Raw genomic sequence first — 18,500 nt, forward strand, 5'->3', positions numbered from 1 at the left:
ACTCTAAAAAAGACTAAGTTAAAAACAACCCAATTTGGGTTATTTGATAACTCAGCGCTGGGTAAATATTGAACAGAATAATAAATGTGTGAATAACCTAACAAGTTGGGTTGTGTCAATAACCTAACAAGTTGGGTTATTGGGATTACCCAAACATAGGTTAAATGTTGTTTTTGCATATTTTACATTCGGTTTTGTACACTAGCTTCAAAAAGCTGAAAATGCAATATATTTTGTTATTGAAAATATATTTCACAGCGGTTCAGATGCTACAATGATTTTCTACATTATACATTGCTTGTTTTGTCACAAACTGAAATTAGGAAAACTATTCAAATTTTAGCAACCAGGAAATTGCGTAGTGATTTCTGCATATTGCACATTTAAGATATTTTTTTACATATTATAATAAGGTATACCCCCTTATTGCATAATAAGGTATACCTCCTTATCGTATCCCAACAATGGGATTTACATAGGTGTTTGGGGAACTGATATAGTTCTAGAAACCTCATTGAACCTTAACCTTAACATATGAAAACTATACAACAGAACAGATGAACAGGAATTACATTTACTCTAATCGGTGGCTAGAAATAACTACTTAAAAGCCACATGCCTACTCAACTATGCCTCCAGTCTTCTGATCAGACCTGCTGGGTCATATTTTAATAACTCATCACCAATAACCCAGCACCCAGCATCAATAACCCAGCAGTTTGTAAAGAAAACAACCCAACTAAGTGACCCAAGGCCTGCAAGCCAGCAGTTGGGTCAACCAAACAAACCCTACATTGTTTTGAGTGTGCTCAGGCAGCAGGCCAGGCAGGCAGGACGAAGTCAGCCCTCACCAGAACCAGGCCTACGGGTGAACAGGGCCCCTGGGGAGAGGGCCCCTGGAGAGAGGCGTAGGAAGCCCTGTGAGATACAGAGGGTGGTGTCTTGTTATTTTCGCTGATCCACAAAGACTGGTCACCCCTCACTGTAGCCACAACGACGGCCAAGAGCATCCTGTTTGATCCCGTAGAGGTTCTATCTATTTAAGCACATTTTTACTACTGAACTTATGTAGGCTTGCCAAAGCAAAGGGGTTGAATAATTATTGGCTCAAAACATTTCATCCTTTCAGAATTCCACTTTGACATTATTGGGTATTGTGTATAGGCAAGTGACACAAAACCTAAATTGTCATACATACACACACTGAAGTCATACATACACACACTGAAGTCATACATACACACTCTGAAGTCTTGCGACTCCCACTACACATTGCCACCTTATCACAGTTTATGTTATAGTGACATTGAAAGACTGAAACTGGAGTATTCGAGCATATGCATATCACACACATACACACACCAACACATAGGCTATGTTCTAACTGTATGCATACACACACACACACACACACACACACACACACACACACACACACATACACATACACACACACACACACACACACACACAGACACACACACACACACACACACACACACACACACACACACACACACACACACACACACACACACACACACACACACACACACACACACACATACACACACACACACACACACACACACACACACACACACACACACACACACACACACACACACACACAGAGACACACACTCCAACAGGCCTTTTAGCTATCAATCCCTATTATTACATAACCTATTATTACATAACATCATTTTTCATTGCTCATTATTAATTAATTTACATTTAGTTAACACACAGCCATAATATTGTTATGTTTTTTGTGAACATCAATTTATATTCGTTTATAATTTATATTTGTTTAAGAAATACTTAAAATAACCCAATTTATATTCGTTTAAGAAATACGAAATTTGACAGAAATTAGACTGACTTAACCGACAAAACGTTGCTCCTGATCTACACGCACACACACACACAAGTGCAGGCATTAACTTGGCAGCACGCATAGTGCGTTGAACCACATCATTCAAAGTATGACTGTCAAGGGGAAGAGCGGGACAATGAAGTGGCCTCGTGTGTTTACATTCACAAGTGTTGATGACAGGCATAAATCTGTCTACGAGAGAACAACAACGCTCGACACATCCGACGAAGAGGACTAAAGACTTGTCTGGCGTCGACCATCGGCCCGGTCCGTGACTCTATAGGTTACCAACCCAGCCAGCACTCAGTCTCCATCATCTCTAACAATGGTAGAAACATTCGTTAGGTCAAGAAAAATGGCATTATATTTAACGTTGTGTTTATGCTATTTTATTGATGGATTATTATTTGTGTTATTATTATGACTAATTGTTTTGTTGTATTTGTGTTGTTTATTGCGTTGCTATTATTAATAATAGTGTTATTACTGGTAAGCCCTAGTGTTGTTTTTGTTATAATTATTATTATTGACTGGCTAACACCACAATTTACAATAATAAAGGTGTTCATCGTAAAGGTCTTCATTATTCAGCAAGTGAAACATATTATTGAATGTCCAGGCTCATTCAATCAAATTAAAGAAAATGTTTTATTAATATCTCATATTTTTGTTTTCATTTTCTTGGGCGGTAAATGTCATAAACCATTTTGAAATGTGAGAGTCATACAAATACAATCACGCGCAACGAGTTGATTTGTAATAGGCTTTGTAAAAAGCTTTTTTTCATAAAATGTTTACATCATTCGACACGTTTTTTAAGATACACTGTGTTCCATAATTTGACAAATTGTGACAATCAATGAAAAACTGAAAGTGATAGTCTGAGCAAAAATGATCATACATGAACTGCCACATTGACTTTGCTAAAGGGGGAAATAAATAGGTGGAAAATCTATATATTATATTATATATAATAAATATATTGTATATATTTCTCAGTTGCTTCACAAAAAAATATAGGCCTACGTATGTTACATTGTAGGCCTACTTGTATTTTATTGTTTTGGGTGACATATTTAATCTCATCTGAGAAATATGCCGTTGATCTTCTGGTATTTACAAAGACAATCTCTTTAATCGTATGATCTTCTTCAGGAAACAATTCAAACTAAAGCTGGGGCAGAGTAGGCTTCAGTAGTCACGGTGAAGGGTGGGTCGAGAGAGAGAGAAAGGTAGAGAGAGAGCGAGAGAGAGAGAGAGAGAGAGCGCGCGAGAGAGATGATAACGTGAGAGCAGGAATCTTGTCCATTACTGTGCCTCGGCTTCCCACTCCTCTCCACTCTGGAGAGATGGTTATTATTTTATTGTAGCCTACACTAGGCTATAGTCTATTCAGCGAAGAAGGAAAAAAAAACATTTGAAATGGTAGCCTATGTTTGACTACATGACAAGTGTCCGTTTACAGAAGAAGTTTGACAGAATTTATGTTGGATTACCAGCAATCATTCACACGTTAGCGAGGAGCCTGTGGACACAGCTGCTATCATAACCAACTATCAACGCTGATGGTCACCCCAGAGGAGCAGATATGTACCAGGGTTTAGCCATGACAACCAACCACGGACCCTCGACGTACGAGCCCAGTTTCCTCCACAATGCCTCCCCCACAACCTCACCGGTGTACGTGCCCACGACCCGGGTCACCCCCATGATCCCCACGCTGCCTTACCTCCAGACACACGGGTCCTCGCAGCAGAGCAACCCCGTGTCAGGCCACTCGGCCTGGGCGCAGCCGGGTTCCGAGTCGGTGCCCTCCTACAACACCGGCAATGCGCACCACCCTCCGGTTTCCCCGCGGTTCTCCTTCTCCACCAGCCCACCTCTCTCATCCGGTGTCGCCGCAGCTCGGGAGACGAACACGTTTACTAGTCCGCTCAACATCTCCACCAACGGGAGGGATCATTACGGGACGCGAAGCCTCGGCGGGTCCTACCACAGTCCGTACCCGGCCTATATGAGCCCAAACATGGGTGGGACGTGGGCCACGTCTCCATTCGACAGCTCCGTCCTGCATAGCCTGCAGTCCGGGGGCCAGACACGGCACCCCAACCTAGGTAAGACAGGTGAAAACATGGTCAGAAATATCCACCATTCTCATTTTCGTGTCAGGTTTTTCCATTATCAACAAATGTTTTTCTAAAAAAATAGCTTTCTAATTCAGATTAAGACATTGCCAAGACTAGGCCTATATTTCAGTTGTTTCATTACTAGAAGTAAAGCTATTGGTAAACGTCATACTTGATTCAGTTGGTTATTAGGCCTATCCAAAGGTCAACACTGAAAAACCGTTCGTTTAACTGCGCGTAACAATATAGGTTATATATCTCCACATTTGTATCCAACTTTGAACATGTATATCTTTCCAAGTCTTCCGGACATAATGTTATTCATTTAACATGGTTTCCATCAAATGAAAGCCATACAAATAATACAACCCTATATCACGGAAACACTTGTATAGGTCTCATTCATGATAACGTTAATCAATGGTTTGAAATAAACAGAGTCAATGCATTATTTGAACACGTTCGGAGGGTTATATCGTATGAGTAGCCTATCCTACGATATTTCTATCATTTGTTATCATTTTTCATTTGTGATATTAAAGAATACTAATAGGCCAACGGGATAGATAGAGATAGGCCTAGGGCTCGACAATATTGCACATTGGGGCATGCATTGAAAAAAAATCCAACTGCATAGCCAGCCCAAGACATTGCATTTTATGGATTTTTTGTTGAAGAAAAAATGTTTATTCCTGTTAATTGTAGGTTTTAGGTCTCAGACTGAGCAAATCATTTTAATGGTCAAGTAATGGGCATTTTTGCCTTGTCAAACCAAGGAAAAGATAGAAAAAAACGATCATAACACAGTTTAACTGTATAATAAACAATTTAAGAAGCTGGAAATAGACTAGCCTACCTAGGGCAGGTGTAAGAACTAGTTTAGGATATAGGCTATAGTATGAGTCTTTACCATTAATACATGATAAAGTGTTTTATATATATTTCCCCACTATGAGATTTATATAATACTGTGAAATTGTGAAAATTATGATATTTCCCTTTTATTCTAAGAGCTGTTTGAAAAGAGCCTGATATTTCAGCCTGTTTTGGTGGAAGTTTGGCCTTCCATGGTGATATCACCATTTGGTAAACTAGTTAATAGACCAATAAGAAAGAAATTTCCAAACATCTCTGCCAATAACAGCACCTTTTCAGTTTTCCCCTCCCCACTCAGACCACTCCCAGACAGTCCTCGCAAAATTCTTGCTTGAGAAATTGTTCTTTGCTACGAATTTTTTTTTTAAACAATTGTAATTTAAAACAATCACAGTAATGTACTTCATTGTTACCCAACAATTATTTGATATTGAGATAAAAACGGCTGCATTGGACCTTTAAAAAATCCACATTTGTAGAACTACAAATATTCAGGGAATTAAAATTTATTTTGTCAATCCCCGCGTTTCTCAGAATAAGTGTTATTTATTTACTCCCTTCTGTCCAACAGCTTATTTATCGTTCACAGACACATTCGTTCCATTCGGAATTTCTGCATCCTATGTCGATGGCAGATTAAAATAGGCCTACATAAACCAAATTTAACATTTTAAAAGAAGAAAAGGGAAATGTTATTACATTATAAATCAAAACAGTCTAATTCCACCCAGTTATTATCAACATAAATTAGAGATTGCAACATTTAAAAGTAATTCTCTTCGAATAATATGTGAATACATTCCAAAACTATGATCCCTATTTAGCCTACCACTTTGTTAAAATTAAATGTATATGAATTTGACATATCTTTTTTTTAAATGTAGCGTAGGATTTATTTATTTTATTTCAGTCATCTGCCACAAACGACTCTAAATGAAAACCTAATGCACTTTTAATTCTACCTAAACTGATATCGCAATTCAACCGATAAGAATTTCAATAGCAGACCACAAGATGAATGGATGTCTCCTACATTATGCATGGTACATCAATCAGAAATATCAAATAGTTTTAGTTTGGTCTCATGTTCATGATCTATAAAACGCATGCTACGCACGATGACACAACTGCATATAGGCCTATAAAGCTTAACGTCTCATGTTATTGGGAATACAATAATGGTATAATTATATATCACTCTTGTGGTGCCGATTATTCTATTTAAGAATGGATATAACCCTATCATCACAAATTAAAACTGAAGCAAGAGGCGAAGCTCAATGAAAAACCGTGGGACAGAACGCCTCCTGTTCATCACAGAGAGAACCAAAAAGGTTCAAATAACAAATATGAAACACGATTCAACTTATAGATAAAATATCAGAAGAAAAAAATTCCACCATTACCATTTCTAATTTAGAGTGCAGGTTGAGGCCAGTTTATTAACAACCATTTACAACCATTGACTGCCCAAAACTACCATTTAGTTATAAGATATTCATAAGCCTACTTTAATCGGGATATTGTGATCCTAGAGAAAATGAAGGTTGATTCTCCCTCCTGACTAGTTCGGCATGATTGCTGCAGGTGGTTGGGGGACTTTAGTTCACACTGAATGATAAGACTGAATTCCACACATTGCAGCTGGAATGGAAATCGCTCTGGTTACAATGTGTGTCAGAAACTAGGCAATATTTACATGTCAAATAAAGTCCAGGTAAAAACTGCTTACTGGTCTGGTGGTGGGAGTACACAGCGTAGACCTACATTCATTACTGATCTAAACTCTTCCAAAAGGGTTCTTCGTCCGTCCCAATAGAATAAACCTTTTTGCTTCCATATTGAATCCTTTCAGGATCCATGTAGAACCCTCCCTGGAAAGGGTTCTACATGGAAGCAATTTTTTTTTAAGGGGTTCTCCTATGGGGACAGTCAAATAACCCTTTTAGACACCAGACAGCTACTTTTTTTTCTAAGAGTGTACTGAATGTTAGATGTATAGAATATTACTATACACTGAACAAAAATATAAACGCAACATGTGAAGTGTTGGTCCCATGTTTCACGAGCTGAAATAAAAGATCCCAGAAATGTTCCATTCGCATCAAAATATTATTTCTCTAAAACTGAGTGCACAAATGTGTTTCCATCCCTGTTAGTGAGCATTTCTCCATTGCCAAGATAATCCACCCACCTGACTCAAGAAGATGATTAAACAGCATGGTCATTACACAGGTGCACCTTGTGCTGGGGACAATAAAAGGCCACTTAAAATGTGTTGTTTTGTCACACAACACAATGCCACAGATGTCCCAAGTTTTGAGGGAGTGTGCAATTGGCATGCTGACTGCAGGAATGTCCACCAGAGCTGTTGCCAGAGAATTGAATGCTCATTTCTCTACCATAAGTTGCCTCCAACATTGTTTTAGAACATTTGGCAGTACATCCAACTGGCCTCACAACCGCAGACCACGCAACCCCGGGACCTCCACATCTGGCTTCTTCACCTTCTGGATCGTCTGAGGGGGGGCCATGCCCTCCAAGGCCCACCCATGGCTACACCCCTGCACAGTCATGTGAAATCCATAGATTAGGGCCTAAAGAATTTATTTAAATTTACTGATTATCTTATATGATCTGTAACTTAGTAAAATCGTTTAAATTGTTGCATTTTGGGTGTATATTTTTGTTCAGTATATTTGGAAAATGTCTTCCATCTCAAAAGGGCTTTAGCCGGTAGGCTACGGCTAATGCTGATGCCGTCTACAGTTGGTGCATATGAATTGGCTGATTCTGGATCTGCTTCTGAATATGAACCTCTGGGACATGGATCTGCCTCAGTATGCAGTTTTGGTGAACTCCAGACACAGTGATCAACAGTTAATCACAATAGGATGGTAGTTTGACCACAAGCACTGGTTTGGATTGTGTCATCATCACCTTTGTCTGATTACATGTTACTTAGTCTGTGATGGGTTTCTTGCTTTGGACCTTATGTGATCTAGTAAGACCATCTCTTCTTCTATGGAGCTGTCCACATATGCACTGATCTATGGCTGAGATAATGTCTTTGCTCCAATCCACATTTTTACAATCACTCCCATTGGCAAATCTTTCCTACACAGACAACCACGGATAGAAGTAGACACCAAACCTGGATTTAGATTTCAACACAGGAACAATAACATTGCAAGGTACCATGATCATATCAAAACAAACTGCTATCCTATAAGATCTCCAGTGTAGATACTTCAGTTTTTCAGATAACACATCGATTTAATGCAACCCTCTCACCTCTCTGGGTGCTGTTGTACTTCAATCCAAACCCATTACTTTAGACTGAGTTTATCAGGGCTCTACTGTGGAAGAGAGAGTGAAAGTCGCTATTGTTCCAGAGGTGGACTGAGTGAGAGGAAGGGAGAGAGGAAAACTCCCATAGCTATATTAAATCCTTACACTCCCCAAGCTATATTAAATCCCTATACTTTACATTCTGGAATATATTATACATGAAAAACATCCCATTATCAGATTAGATCAGCTATATTAAATCCCTATACTTTACATTCTGGAATATATTATACATGAAAAACATCCCATTATCAGATTAGATCAGCTATATTAAATCCCTATACTTTACATTCTGGAATATATTATACATGAAAAACATCTAAATATCAGATTAGATCAGCTATATTAAATCCCTATACTTTACATTCTGGAATATATTATACATGAAAAACATCCCATTATCAGATTAGATCAGCTATATTAAATCCCTATACTTTACATTCTGGAATATATTATACATGAAAAACATCCCATTATCAGATTAGATCAGCTATATTAAATCCCTATACTTTACATTCTGGAATATATTATACATGAAAAACATCCCATTATCAGATTAGATCAGCTATATTAAATCCCTATACTTTACATTCTGGAATATATTATACTTGAAAAACATCCCATTATCAGATTAGATCAGCTATATTAAATCCCTATACTTTACATTCTGGAATATATTATACATGAAAAACATCCCATTATCAGATTAGATCAGCTATATTAAATCCCTATACTTTACATTCTGGAATATATTATACATGAAAAACATCCCATTATCAGATTAGATCAGCTATATTAAATCCCTATACTTTACATTCTGGAATATATTATACTTGAAAAACATCTAAATATCAGATTAGATCAGCTATATTAAATCCCTATACTTTACATTCTGGAATATATTATACTTGAAAAACATCCCATTATCAGATTAGATCAGCTATATTAAATCCCTATACTTTACATTCTGGAATATATTATACATGAAAAACATCTAAATATCAGATTAGATCAGCTATATTAAATCCCTATACTTTACATTCTGGAATATATTATACATGAAAAACATCCCATTATCAGATTAGATCAGCTATATTAAATCCCTATACTTTACATTCTGGAATATATTATACATGAAAAACATCCCATTATCAGATTAGATCAGCTATATTAAATCCCTATACTTTACATTCTGGAATATATTATACATGAAAAACATCTAAATATCAGATTAGATCAGCTATATTAAATCCCTATACTTTACATTCTGGAATATATTATACATGAAAAACATCTAAATATCAGATTAGATCAGCTATATTAAATCCCTATACTTTACATTCTGGAATATATTATACATGAAAAACATCCCATTATCAGATTAGATCAGCTATATTAAATCCCTATACTTTACATTCTGGAATATATTATACATGAAAAACATCCCATTATCAGATTAGATCAGCTATATTAAATCCCTATACTTTACATTCTGGAATATATTATACATGAAAAACATCTAAATATCAGATTAGATCAGCTATATTAAATCCCTATACTTTACATTCTGGAATATATTATACTTGAAAAACATCCCATTATCAGATTAGATCAGCTATATTAAATCCCTATACTTTACATTCTGGAATATATTATACATGAAAAACATCTAAATATCAGATTAGATCAGCTATATTAAATCCCTATACTTTACATTCTGGAATATATTATACATGAAAAACATCTAAATATCAGATTAGATCAGCTATATTAAATCCCTATACTTTACATTCTGGAATATATTATACATGAAAAACATCTAAATATCAGATTAGATCAGCTATATTAAATCCCTATACTTTACATTCTGGAATATATTATACATGAAAAACATCTAAATATCAGATTAGATCAGCTATATTAAATCCCTATACTTTACATTCTGGAATATATTATACATGAAAAACATCCCATTATCAGATTAGATCAGCTATATTAAATCCCTATACTTTACATTCTGGAATATATTATACATGAAAAACATCTAAATATCAGATTAGATCAGCTATATTAAATCCCTATACTTTACATTCTGGAATATATTATACTTGAAAAACATCCCATTATCAGATTAGATCAGCTATATTAAATCCCTATACTTTACATTCTGGAATATATTATACATGAAAAACATCTAAATATCAGATTAGATCAGCTATATTAAATCCCTATACTTTACATTCTGGAATATATTATACATGAAAAACATCCCATTATCAGATTAGATCAGCTATATTAAATCCCTATACTTTACATTCTGGAATATATTATACATGAAAAACATCCCATTATCAGATTAGATCAGCTATATTAAATCCCTATACTTTACATTCTGGAATATATTATACATGAAAAACATCTAAATATCAGATTAGATCAGCTATATTAAATCCCTATACTTTACATTCTGGAATATATTATACATGAAAAACATCCCATTATCAGATTAGATCAGCTATATTAAATCCCTATACTTTACATTCTGGAATGTATTGTACATCTACGTGTAAGGATTTAATATAGTTGATCTAATCTGATATTTGGATGTTTTTCATGTACAGTAAAGATGCTTATTAGTGTAACTTGCAGTATTTGAGCGAAAGGCCTATCATTGCGGCCTGTGCTTGATTTTACTCTGTGTTTTGAATGTAAACACATCAGCAATTTACAATGATAAAATCACATTAATTCTAAACATAACAGTAAACCCTTCAGTTATGCTCTTGAGGGATGTACAGGATACATATTTCTTGTCTACAGTGGTAAAAAACAATCTGGTGCCAATCTGGCCCATCAGGGGAAGCAGAGTAGCACATGGGGTCATACTATGTGTTGCAAATTGAGATCCGCACACAACGCTCATTGGCATCAATGCATGATTTACCCAAAAGCTTGAGGTACATCTGTGGAACTGAAGTTAAGATTCTGCCCCAGGGAGACTGTTTTCACGACCATTGAATTCCATTCCAATTGAAAGGTGTTTTTCTTATAGACTTAAGACTGATAAGCTCTTCAGGAAATTGAAAGAACCAACAGCAATATGTAAATGCTACATTCTGTTATACTGAAGACTTGATGGGACAGGGTTATATTGTGTTCAGATGGAACATTGAAATAGACACTTTAAAAAATGTTTTACTCTTGACCTTATAACACAGACTGCCGGTGCTGACATTTCTCAACAATAGACCCACCGAGATAACGATACTTAGTGACATTCTGTGAGATTTATACACATGGATGTGCATATATGATTTTCATTTGATCACTCTTTTTTTGAAAATCTTCCAGAATCTCAGAAGCTTTGTGATTTACATAAATTAACTGAAAACCCACACTAACACACATATTATATTAACAGTATTGCACTTTTCAGTGGTGTAACGTACTTAAGTAAAAATACTTTAAAGTACTAATTAAGTCGTTTTTTGTCTGTACTATACTTTACTATTCATATTTTTGACAACTTCTACATGTACTTCACTACATTCCTAAAGAAAATAATATACTTTTTACTCCATACATTTTCCCTGACACCCAAAAGTACTTGTTACATTTTGAATGCTTAGCAGGACAGGAAAATGGTCCAATCTACGGATTTATCAAGAGAACATCTCTGGTCATCCCTATTGCCTCTAATCTGGAGGACTCACTAAACACAAATGCTTTGTTTGTAAATTATGTCTGCGCATTGTAGTGTTCCCCTGGCTATCTATAAATAAAAAAAAGCAAGAAAATTGTGCCATCTGGTTTGCTTAACATAAGCAATTTGAAATTATTTATACATGTACTTTTACTTTTTATACTTAGGTATATTTAAAACCAAATACTTTTAGACTTTTACTCAAGTAGTATTTTACTGGGTGACTTTCACTTTTACTTGAGTCATTTTCTAGACTTTTACTCAAGTATGACAATTGGGTACTTTTTCCACCACTGACACTTTTCATGTAGCTTACTTTTGGGCCGCTAACAGCATAACCACCAATCAAGCAGGATTATGGACTAAACTTTCAAGTCCTGTCGATGAGGGATTATTTTGCTGTGACAATGTAGGTCAAATTTGGATGCTACATCTGTTCCTTAGCAGTTCTTTTGTCTATTGTCTTGTGTTTCTGCCATGTGTCGGCTAGCTTCTACCCGGCCCAAGGTTGCCCTTCCCTGCACTGCTGTAGCTCTGCTTTGTTGTCAACCTTGAAAGAAGTCTGCCTCTACCTCCAGATATCAGCCTACATACATTCCTTAAAAACAACCCACTGAATCAGATAATACATCTATAGTTTTAAACACGGTTTAATTTCAATTGACCCACACATTCATGTTTTCCAAATACCAAATGTTGTGTGATTATATGAAGTATATACACAATATAGTTAGATACTGCATCTGACAGAGTGGTTAAGTGCTGACTGGAGATACCCTGTATGTGTGAGAGAGGAGGGGAGAGAGAGAGAGAGAGAGAGAGAGAGAGAGAGAGAGAGAGAGAGAGCGCGAGAGAGAGAGAGAAGATTGTATTTATCAAACGTCATAGTATCTCTATAGAGATTGTCCATTTGTATAAGATGAAGCTCTATTCCATCTCTATTTCCAGCCTAGCCCTTTATCAAGGGTGGAGCTGTCAGATAAGAAAGAATTCCAGACCTCTATGGAGTAGTGTGTTAGTATCATGGAGAATGATAGAGGCCTCTAGTGGCCAAAAGGCTGTTTTAGCATGTTGAGCACCATTAAGGGCTTCCACCATGTTTCCGCCATTTTAAAGTAGTCAAAGTAGTCAACTGGATGAGGATTCTATGGGTTGTAGCCTTAATGGCCCTGCTCATGCTGTCACAGACGCTATAAGGGCACAGATATAAAGATTAGTCTTCTATCTAGCTCTGTGGTTAGTATGGCCATGAGGGAGAGAGCACCGTCTTCTGGTCAGGAGTTGTCACTGCTTCTGCACTGCTTCTGCAGTGACACACTAGCATCCTCTGAGTTGATTTTCAAGACTGGATAAACTGTTTGATGTTATTCTGTGATTTTAGGTTGTTATGTAATGTTTAGGTAAGCAGTGTTTGCATTTACTTCCCAATAGCTCTCTCTCTCTCTCAACTCTCTCTCCCCCCCCCCCCCCTCCTCTCATCTCCTTCCCTCCAACAGAGCTGTATGATGACTTTGCTGAGGGGCGTGAATGTGTGAACTGTGGGGCGATGTCCACCCCACTGTGGAGACGGGATGGTACGGGCCACTACCTGTGTAACGCCTGTGGACTTTACCATAAGGTGAACGGTATAAACAGACCCCTCATCAAACCCCAAAGACGGCTGGTAGGTGACAAGACAAGAGTTCATCTTCAACATATAGTACACACAAAAAGCATGACAGTAGCATTGTCTCGCTTTCTGTAGTTCTCTCTCTTTCCTTCTCTCCCATTCTTTCTACTCCACTTTTTCTCTCCCACCCACTCTTCTTTCTCATTCTGTATGTGTGTAAATACAGACTTTTTGTAAATTGGTGCTATTCTCTGTTTATTATCTATGCATACCTACTTTAACTCTACCTACAGTTGAAGTCGAAAGTTTACATACACCTTAGCCAAATATATTTAAACTCAGTTTTTCACAATTCATGATATTTAACCCTAGTATAAATTCCCTTTCTTAGGTCAGTTAGGATTACCACTTTATATTAAGAATGTGAAATGTCAGAATAATAGTAGAGAGAATTATTTATTTCAGCTTTTATTTCTTTCATCACATTCCCAGTGGGTCGGAAGTTTACATACACTCAATTAGTATTTGGTAGCATTGCCTTAAATTGTTTAACTTGGGTCAAACTACCCACAATGTGTTGGGTGAATTTTGGCCCATTCCTCCTCACAGAGCTGGTGTAACCGAGTCAGATTTGTAGGCCTCCTTGCTCGCACACGCTTTTTCAGTTCTGCCCACACATTTCCTATAGGATTGAGGTCAGGGCTTTGTGATGGCCACTCCAATACCTTGACTTTGATGTCCTTAAGCCATTTTGAAACAACTTTGGAAGTATGCTTGGGGTCAATGTCCATTTGGAAGACCGATTTGCGACCAAGCTTTAACTTCCTGACTGATGTCTTGAGATGTTGCTTCAATGTATCCACATAATTTTCCACCCTCATGATGCCATCTATTTTGTGAAGTGCACCAGTTCATCCTGCAGCAAAGCACCCCCACAACATGATGCTGCCACCCCTGTGCTTCATGGTTGGGAGGGTGTTCTTCAGCTTGCAAGCATCCCTTTTTTCCTCCAAACATAACGATGGTCATTATGGCCAAACAGTTCAGAGGACATTTCTCAAAAAAGTACGATCTTTGTCCCCATGTACACTTGCAAAACATAGTCTGGGTTTTTATGGTGGTTTTGGAGCAGTGGCTTCTTCCTTGCTGAGCGGCCTTTCAGATTATGTCGATATAGGACTCGTTTTACTGTGAATATAGATACTTTTGTACCTGTTTCCTCCAGCATCTTCACAAGGTCCTTTGCTGTTGATTGATTTGCACATTTCACACCAAAGTACGTTCATCTCTAGGAGACAGAACGCGTCTCCTTCCTGAGCGGTATGATGACTGCGTGGTCCCATGGTGTTTATACTTGCGTACTATTGTTTGTACAGATGAACGTGGTACCTTCAGGCATTTGGAAATTTCTCCCAAGGATGAACCAGACTTGTGTAGGTCTACATTTTTTTTTCAGAGGTCTTGGCTGATTTCTTTTGATTTTCCCATGATGTCAAGCAAAGAGGCAGTGAGTTTGAAGGTAGGCCTTGAAATACATCCACAGGTACACCTCTAATTGACCCAAATTATGTCAATTAGCCTATCAGAAGCTTCTAAAGCCATGCCATCATTTTCTGGAATTTTCCAAGCTGTTTAAAGGCACAGTCAACTTAGTGTATGTACATTTCTGACCCACTGGAATTGTGATACAGTGTAAACAATTGTTGAAAAATAGTAGATGTCCTAACCAACTTGCCAAAACTATAGTTTGTTAACAAAAAATGTGTGGAGTGGTTGAAAAACGAGTTTTAATGACTCCAACCTAACCTACAAACTTCCGACTTTAACTGTACATGTACATATTACCTCAATTACCTTGACTCTGTACTCCCTGTATACAGCCTCGCTATTGTTATTCTTCTGCTGCTCTTTAATAATTTGTTACTTTTATTTCTTATTTTTTACTTATTTATTTTTTACTTAACACATATTTTTCTTAAAACTGCATTGTTGGTTAAGGGCTTGTAAGTAAGCATTTCACTGTAAGGTCTGTTGTATTCTGCGCATGTGACAAATAACATTTGATTTGATTTGATTTTATGTGGTGCATTTCATCTGATTCACCCTCTCTCTGTCTCTCTCTCTATGTCTGTCTCTTTCTCTCTCTTTCTTTCTCTCTGTCTCTCTCTATCTCTCTCTCTTTCTCTCTGTTTCTCTCTCTGTTTCTCTCTCTGTCTCTCTCCATCTCTATATCTCACTCTCTCGCTGTTGCTCTCTCTCTCTTTCTTTCTCTCCCCCTCTCTTTCTCTCTCTCTCACTCTCTCTGTGTGTTTCAGTCTGCGTCTCGAAGAGTGGGTCTGTTGTGCACTAACTGCCACACCACCACCACCACACTGTGGAGACGCAACGCAGAGGGAGAGCCTGTCTGCAACGCCTGTGGTCTCTACATGAAACTACATGGGGTTCCTCGCCCCCTAGCCATGAAGAAGGAGGGGATTCAGACCCGCAAACGCAAACCCAAGAACCTCAACAAGTCCAAACCTGGTCCGTTTGTGTGTGTGTGTGTGAATGTGTGTGTGAGTGTTTGTGTGAGTGTGTGTCTGTGTGTGTAAAGTAACCCTGGTCTCTGTGTTGTAGGGACTCCAGGCATGGATGGCCACACCCCCAGCAGCACTCCCAGTGCTCCTTGTAACTCAGAGGAGCCTCGCCAGATAAAGACAGAACCAGAGGCACTCAGCCTGTACTCACACCACCACAACACACACACACAGGTTAGTCAATGAACTCTCACACACACACACACACACACACACACACACACACACACACACACACACACACACACACACACACACACACACACACACACACACACACACACACACACACACACACACAAAGCTCTTAGCCCACCTGTCTTCCTGTCCCTCCAGGTTTCGGGCATCCCAGCATATATAAATGCCCAGGGTGGGGCCCTGCCCCTCAAGCTGTCCCCTGGGGGGCACGGTGGGTCCTCTGGCTCCAAGAACGAGCCCTGGAACAGCCTGATCCTGGCCTAAGACAGAGAGGACCACCGCTGACTTCTCACACCGAGCTACACACAGCACAGCTACTGTACCTGCCTTTCTGAGCTCCGGCACTAAGTTAGGTCTGGAGCACAGACACATAGAACCAGCCGGCATAGAAAGATGGGAATTAAACACATAAGGAGAACTGTTCAGGTGGAGAAATCTATATCTATAGAACCAATGACAAAAAGAAGAGAGAAAAAGTGAAGCACACATAGCAGGCCTTGATCGCACTCCCTCAATTACCCTGTGCTCACAGGAACCTCCAATGTGCGAGGGATAATATAGGACAAGACAAAAACAATCCTCTGTTTATTCAAAGTGATTTGATTTCCTTTTACCCACTCGCCGGACGTCACTGTTGAATGAACTCCATGGACTTCATCACTCTGTATAGTGGGATAGCCTACTGCAAAAACAATGCTGTCAATTATTTTCACCTTTTCCTAATGTATTATTACTAGCTACTATGACATTTGCATCCTAGTCATCTTTACTGTGACTTTTTGTGTATGACAAAACTATTATGACAAAACTATTATTTGATTTAAAAAAATATACTGTCATCTCTTACTGAATAACTACCTAGCCTGGCTACTAAGCTGCTTGTGATGAATAAGACATGGATTTAGTGGCACATACCACCCTCTGTAGATCATAGTGAAATTGTGCACCCATGAAAGGGGCAGAGTGTGTTCCTACAAGCAAGAACTCTAAAAGATTATCCTTCCCCAAAATAATTGTAGTAATCTGTGATATTTCCATGTCTGTTTATTTCAGTGTAATTGGGTAAGTTCTACATCCTGGTATTTGTTCTACTGAAAACAAAAACAATATTTCATTCAAGAAACAAGCATTTGGAAGCAAATACTGATAACAAAACATATACTTTAACTATAAAATGTTATGCCTTAGTTTGCTTGTAAATTGCAGGGGGTAAACACACATTTGTTATGGGAAATAGAGGAGCATTGTCACATGTAATTGACCGTGAAAATATGAACATACATTTCTATGTAAAGACTTCACTCCAGTATAATTGTATAATACACCATTGTGATATACTGTAAGTTACCCTTGAGAACCCCTACTACACAGTGAGAGATGGCACCTGTATCTCCATGAGCTCGATGTGCACTAACTAACACTGTACTTGATGCCCTTCCTTAGTGTGCACCTGTAGCTATACTGAGGAATGTAATAAAGACAAGCAATAGGCAGACCGATAGAATATGTTGTGCATTGTGTTTCAACAAGTCAAGGGTCAATATCCCTGCTGAAGCAAAGAGCAATTCAAGGGACAATGGCGAAAACTTCTCAAGCCTGATCTGGAAACTTTATCTGACCAATCTGTATGTAGTCTTTGGTAAGAGCGGTGACATCCTTGATGAAAAGTTTTTTATTAATCTCTCCCTGAGAAGATCAGCATATTTGTCCTGTACCATGACTCTCCAGCACTGCTCAAATGACAGTCTAAGTTTAGTACGATCCGTGTCACATATTTCTGGGTCGAAACTGTAATCAAGGGCAAATGCCTTCCCTTTCTCTAGATACTCCTCTAAACACTCCTTTTCATCTACAAGAGAGGGGTGCATAGCCTCAAGCATAGTGGTTATTTCCTGTGTCAAGACCTCACTCTCGTCTTGCAAACCTGATGTTGAAATTACACAGATCTTTTTGAAATAGGTTTTTCTGCCCTTTTGTGGAGTAGTGTTATCTAGATGGAATTTAAAATTCCTGTTTTCCTGGCTCAGCCATCTTTTGATAGCCAAGAACAGAATTTCACATAATGGGACTAGATTATTTCCAGGATTTTTAAAAATCCTATTCAGGTAGTTTTCATAATCATGACTTCCAAATAATAGCTCGAACTGGGCATAACTGACATCTTTGAATACATTCTCTTTGG

The 18,500-nt window shown here is 37.9% G+C and overlaps 1 protein-coding gene across 1 annotated transcript; it reads left to right on the forward strand.

Moving 5' to 3' along the window:
- The first annotated feature begins 3,157 nt into the window (after positions 1-3,157).
- Positions 3,158-17,811, forward strand: gata4 (GATA binding protein 4). Its single transcript, XM_021600663.2, has 5 exons — positions 3,158-3,993; positions 13,432-13,598; positions 15,860-16,067; positions 16,161-16,294; positions 16,457-17,811. Exons 1-5 carry the CDS (start codon positions 3,468-3,470, stop codon positions 16,580-16,582), a joined length of 1,161 nt encoding a protein of 386 aa, XP_021456338.1. The 5' UTR covers positions 3,158-3,467; the 3' UTR covers positions 16,583-17,811.
- Positions 17,812-18,500: the final 689 nt, after the last annotated feature.

This window comes from Oncorhynchus mykiss, chromosome 4 (genome assembly GCF_013265735.2).
Source record: "Oncorhynchus mykiss isolate Arlee chromosome 4, USDA_OmykA_1.1, whole genome shotgun sequence".
NCBI lineage: Eukaryota > Metazoa > Chordata > Actinopteri > Salmoniformes > Salmonidae > Oncorhynchus > Oncorhynchus mykiss.

Excerpts from the sequence above, each read along its gene's own strand:
- gata4 (XM_021600663.2), top strand. The coding sequence starts at position 3,468 with ATGTACCAGGGTTTAGCCATGACAACCAACCACGGACCCTCGACGTAC. Across the intron at positions 3,994-13,431 it reads GACACGGCACCCCAACCTAG|AGCTGTATGATGACTTTGCT; the intron begins GTAAGACAGGTG and ends TCCCTCCAACAG. Across the intron at positions 16,295-16,456 it reads ACCACAACACACACACACAG|GTTTCGGGCATCCCAGCATA; the intron begins GTTAGTCAATGA and ends CTGTCCCTCCAG.